The sequence below is a fragment of the Phalacrocorax aristotelis genome, chromosome 3, assembly GCF_949628215.1.
Source record: "Phalacrocorax aristotelis chromosome 3, bGulAri2.1, whole genome shotgun sequence".
In the NCBI taxonomy this organism is placed as follows: Eukaryota; Metazoa; Chordata; class Aves; order Suliformes; family Phalacrocoracidae; genus Phalacrocorax; species Phalacrocorax aristotelis.
Window position 1 is genome coordinate 56,914,746 of NC_134278.1, and position 6,000 is coordinate 56,920,745.

At 42.1% G+C, this 6,000-nt stretch overlaps 1 protein-coding gene across 6 annotated transcripts in view; it reads right to left on the reverse strand.

The window, feature by feature from the left end:
• Window positions 1-5,136, reverse strand: part of TBC1D32 (TBC1 domain family member 32) — a 93,274-nt gene extending 88,138 nt beyond the window's left edge. For 2 of the 6 annotated variants that reach the window (XM_075087532.1, XM_075087530.1), the window contains exons 1-2: window positions 4,711-5,129; window positions 2,366-2,520 (exon numbers count right to left, since the gene is read on the reverse strand). In XM_075087532.1, the coding sequence (XP_074943633.1) occupies window positions 2,366-2,520; window positions 4,711-4,821 (266 nt within the window). In that variant the 5' untranslated portion in view covers window positions 4,822-5,129. Of the gene's footprint in view, window positions 1-2,365; window positions 2,521-4,461; window positions 4,677-4,710 lie in introns of those variants that run through there. The other 4 variants (XM_075087534.1, XM_075087531.1, XM_075087535.1 and 1 more) reach the window with 4 other exon arrangements.
• Between the last annotated feature and the right edge of the window lie 864 nt (window positions 5,137-6,000).

Below are 6,000 nucleotides of genomic sequence, written 5' to 3' on the forward strand. Positions count from 1 at the left end.
ATAAACAGTAGGTGCATCATTACATTTTCATCATATCAAGTGCAGATTTGCAACTACTTTGTGTTAATTTGGATACATACAGAGTGAGAAAAACTCAAATTAAAGTCAGTTCACCATGTAGGTACAGAGGCTACAAAATGCAAACATAAATAAAAGCAACTGTTACAACAGGCAGCAGCTTTTCCCCTTCTTGGATATTTAAAAAAAAAAAAGTAATTTAACATACATAAAATAAGCACAGAAAATTGCATCTTGTATCATGATACATGCTTCCTCACTGGATTGCCTATCTCAAGTTCCATCAGGTATAACAGTCCTTATTTCCATTCCTACATCACTTCTGTTCTCAATGAAAGTAAAAGAAATACATCTCAAGAAAGATGCAGGCATTTATTTGCATTTCCATTTGTCTTCAAGGCTGGCTTTTTACTTCTGCAATAACAAAATTGCATACAACTCTCCACTGAATGAAAGCTTTCATAAAACTTTCTCCCATTTGTTTTATGACAGTAACGTTCCCAGCGTACACATTTTTGCAGTGTCTGCTTCGCTCTGAAATACACAGCAATCACATCATTATTCATGACTCTAAGTTGATATCTGCTTGATGTCCTCGCCTTGATCATCTGCATCATTCTTCCACCTTAAAAACGTTTTGTGACAAGTAAGCGTTTCAGCAATGACAGAACTACTTCTTCACAAGCAGAATCAAGTCAGACTGATCTGATTGGTCTTACAAAGGAAGCACCAGGGAAAAAAAAAGTGATAAAAAAACTCTAGGACGTTCTAGGACAGATGGAAGGAAAAAATACAACAGAAAATATGTTATTCCTACAGTTAAAAGTCCTGATTTCTAATACTGCACATAAATATTGAACTTGATTCAATTTTCCTTTTTATTAGCTTTCTGACGATCCTGTGTTTCTGTCTTCTCTACAACAATGTGGGTACAAAGGACAAAGTAAGGCCTCAAAATCTGATCAAATTTCTGAGGCAAAATAACCATGAGGCAGAAACAGTGCTGATCAAAATGCTGAGCTGAACTAGCGTGTCGGACAGTCCAGAAGCACCCACTACTCATCACAGAGCTTGCCGACTGGATGGATAGAGTAAGGGTCAAAGAGGCAGTTTCTTAATGGTCTCACTAATTAATCACCATATGACCCCTCTGACCCTCCATGAAAAACAACTTATACTGACTTGGGTCATGAACAAGACTAGAATACCTCCAGAAACACTGCAGCACCAGAGAGTAATGCTCACATTCTGCATTTAAGGCACCACTTTTTCCATTAAATTTAAGTTAAAACTTTTCTTATGAAAAGAAAGTATCTTCAGGATCACCAGTTTTTTAAGATACCAGAAGGAGAACTGGATGCCATGGTTTGACTGTTTTAAAGGGGAAAGTTATGTTTCCACCAGTTGTAGACCTTATTCCCTCAGCCTGCTTATTCTCCTAATAAGTCCTCAAAAGAAATATTGACAGAAGTAATTTCATAGGTTTTTGGTTGTTTTGGTTTTTTAATGTATATATCTTCCTTTAAATAAAAACGCTTTTCTTTCAAAATTATATGTAATTTTCAACTTTGATATGTTTATAAACAACTTTTTTACTCTCATGTGTGTCACCTGGGGCTCAAAATTCATTTCAGCTTGATATTCTCTTGGCATCATACATGCATACTAAAAATCTCCCATGTAGTGAAAATATATACAAGTTAGAACACAGTGGAAAGGGAAGAGGAGCATGGGCTCCAGAAATCTAGATCACATATAAGTGAGGTCACACCATCAAGTCCGATTTAACAGAAGTGTGATGGGCATACATTTCTGCCTTAACCAAAACATGAATTAGAAGAATGACTACCTGATAAGATATACAAGAGTTCAGTAGTATAAGCCAGATAGAACAATCAAATATGGAAGCCAAGCAGCCTTCTGAAAACTTCCCTTATTTTGAAAAACAAAATTACATCGTCTAGCAGGTGTCAATAATACTGCCTGACAGCCTTCAGTGAGCATGTGTGCATTTAGTACATTACATGTACACGTGTATCATAGTTGGATAAGTTATGCAGTTTTTGTAAATTTCTCTCTCATAAACAGCTCATCAATTACTACTAGAGTAAAAATATAATACCAAGAATGAAGAAAAAAAAAAAGGAAAAAATACCAAACCAGAAAAATGGCAAAATTATTTTTATTCTCCAAATTAGGATCTTTTGAGAGTTGATTAGTAACAGGACTATCTATAAATACACACACATTCACATAGCAATATAAGCTGTAAACATTTCCCAGGAATAATATAGTTCAACACATTTCACCTCCTTCAAAATATTAATAATAGCAAAAATATTTTTACTTGTGAAAATTCTCATCTGTTTCCTCCAAATGCAAGAGAATCTCTTCTGCACATTCTACTGATGGGGCTCCAGTGATTTTTTCCTTCACACTCTGCAACAACTGCCTCAGCATAGACTGTAAGTGAGCTTCATCTTCACTTGTAAAGTGAGACATCTGTACAAAGCAAATATAAGAATAAAAAGCTCTCATAGCATCTTGAGGGGAGGAAAAACCCCAAAACTAAGAAAAGCATATATCCCTTAAATTGCCACTTTTTTCCTGTTACCCACAACATGAGATTTTTCTACCAAGACATGACCACAGACAGGACATATTTGATATAGCGTATCTTCAGACAAACTGGAAACAAAATAATCAATCCAGTTTTAATAAACCTCCTGTTATCCTAGTACAATATTCTTAAACAACATATTGCATTAAGAAAAACCGTGAGTATTCCTGTTCGTAGTTTCTTGAGGACTTGCCCATCTAATAGGCACAAGACTACACCGTAACTTTAAAAAAGGGGGGTTTACAGATGTCATGTCTGTAGCTTGATGAGAAACCTCTACAAGTCTCTCAGCTGCTTCTCATCCACTATTACTACCCAGTTCTGATTTTTGGACCCCTCTATGCCGAGCTGTTGCTCTGCCCATGATCAAAGGTGCTGGCAGCTTTGGCAAGGACCAGGTGGAATTATCAGAACTGTTTAATTTCCCTGCAGTAATCAACTGCAGTGACCTGACAGAGTCCTGTCAATTTGACCCTACAGCTACTGGGAAAAACTGGGAGAGGCAGCAGCAGTGACAAACTGGAAGCTTCTGCCAGGTCCAAAAGACAACATCTTATCAGTTTAATTTTCAAGGGTTGCAAAAAACCCCCAAAAGCTCCATTTCTATCTTGAATAATTAATTAACCTAAACTCATGGCTTAAACTTCTCTACATGCTAAGGAACACTTGCACCCCCCCTGCAGCAGTTCTGGCTTGTATATTTCTACACTATTTGAGGAAGAATGATTTAGAAACCTTTGACTTTTTTTTTATTACCAAAAGAAAAAGTCAATCACAGACTCTCTAAGCACCTGTGAATAAACAGCATGCACACTTGGAAGAGACAATATAATAAATCACTTCTTCAGACTTAAACACTACTAACTAACGAAAAAATAAGTCATGTAGCACCAGCTGGAGGGTTTACCCTTTATGAAAGGTAACAGTTCCCTGAGTTAGCAGTTCTCTGTAGTACATAGCAGTTGCTGAACGTTTTATTTTGATCAAACGTAAGTCGACATTAACTCAATTGTCTTCCCAGAAATAACACTAAAATAAAACAAACAAAAAACCACCCCAACAAATGCAAATCCCTTGTAATAGTCTTAAATACCATTCTCATAACCGTTTTATTTTGACTTTAACATTGGACAATATCCTAATCCCCTGCAAAAAAACTTCACTTAGTATTTTGGTATAACTAGGCATTTTTTAAAGTGTCTGTATCTGGATATTGTTTAGCAATCAGTGCAAATTATTTGTAAAGATAAATCATGAGAACATTCCTGTTTCGTCCCCCGTTTGCCTTGAGAAGTCTTACTTGATTTATGTAATCACTGAGATACTTATCTTAAAATTAATTTGTAAATGTTTATGGTTTATTGTGCTTGCTGTCTTGGTGTTGGGGTTTTTTCCCCCAGCAGGCACACCCCCCCATTCAGTTTCTGGACAAAATTTATAAACGATCGTTTTCTCTCTAAACAACTTTACCCGCAGCCCAGTTTGTGCAGTCTTTTTGTGTTCAAATTCATTTTCCCGGCACCGTCCCACAGCTGCACAGCCTGCCCCCAAACCCGCGGGATGATGCCGAAGCGGCCTGCTGTAGCCAGCACTTATCCTTTACACAAGGCTTTGAACAACAACAAGAAGAAGTTATAATTTTAGCAACAATCCAACGACAGCAGTTAACAGAAATACGTGTAGTACGAGAATTCCTATCCCCTCTCCACTTTTATCGTCAGTCATTCAACCGTGTATCAGTTTTTCGCAGTAACCAGATTTCTAATGACAACTCATGTATGGAAGCAGATTATGTTTAGAAGCGTCAGGACAAGAGGCTAAACCTGGCTGGGTCCTTGTCTCACGCCATCGCTAAGAGCAGAGACGGGCTTTCCCAGGGGACCTTGGACGCGCTCGCCCCCGGCACCGGCCCGGCCCGGCCCCGGGGCCCCGCACCCCCAGTTCCGCCCAGCACCAGGCTCCGGAGCCCCGGCCGGGCCCCGAGGGTTGCGTGGAGAGGCGTCGCCATCCGCGGTCCCCGCCGGCTCCCCCGCCCCGCCCCGCCCCGCGCCCCCCGGGCCGGCGGGAATCACCTTGAGGCGGCAGCTGCCCTCCCCGCTGCGGCGGCCGCGCGTCTCGCCGGGCGGCGGCCCGTAGCAACCGCCGGCGCCCGCCGCCGAGTCTCGCAGGGCCCTTAGCAACATCGCGAGAGGCCGGCGGGGGGACCGGGCCGCCGCAGTCCGCCGCCGGCCAGCCCTGCCCCGCCGGGGTAGCCGCTGTCGCTGCCCGCTCCGAGGTGGGGGTCTGGGCCCCCGCTGGCTCCGGGCCCCAGGCTTCCGCGGCCGCGGAGGCGGGAAGGGCGGGCGGGAGGCCGGCGGCCCTGGGGGCGCTCGGGCGACGGTCTGAAGCGTGAAGCGGCCTCCTTTGCCGTCCGGAGGCTGTCTGGCTGTTGCGGCCCTTCTTTAGAGCGCGTCTGGGTGGTCTCTGCTTCGTCGGCAAAATTATGTAAAACGAAGGTGCCGAGGAATAGCGCTGCCCTAGGAAAAGGTTGATCTTTCCCCTCTTTTTCAGCTCTTCGGAAGTACCCTGCACCCAGGTGACAGCAAGGGAAATCCCATGGCTTGGGTGACTGGGGCAGGTTTATTAATGAGGATCGACCCCAGCAAAACTCATGAATCGTTCAGCCGCAGCTGACTTGGCTCTCCCAGTCTTCAGGTTGGCATGTCAGGGCTCACGGCTGTCCGGCCCCCCGTGGCACCCAGCCTTCCGCCTGGTGTGGGGTTTCCACTTCAATCAAAGGGATACGCTCATGCCATTACTCCCAATTTACATCAGCAACAAGGGAACAGATTGTCTCAATAATTAAAATATGAATGGCAAGATATTTTCCAGTGTTTTTTAACTCTCCATCCCCTCCTGGGATAGAGGAAATATTATAAAAAGAGCAAATAAGATTCTTTTCAACAAAGGCATAACAGAAATCAGTGAAAACATTTTGGTTTGAAAACTTTCCATTAGCTTAGATATAACAAGCAGAAATTAGTTATAATAAACACTTAATGATGTCTGACAGTGCTGGAATGTAAGGTGGCCCATTGTATGTTTTTATCCTTAATGCCAGTAATTCTAATCTTCCATGACAAAATGTTCCTGTAAGTGGATCTGTAGCCTCTTCAGTTAATAGAGCTCTAAGGCTGGGGATCCACTCTCTCACAGTATAACTACTAGCATGTTGGGGCCAAGCATATAAAATACAGTATTTCTATTGAAAAATGAAAAATCGAATAAATCCATCTTACTGTTGGTTCCTCAGAAACAAGATTTTGATTAGTAGCAATGGAGTCTGTAGAACATTCAATGTGGTTCTCTTCAATGCTATGAAG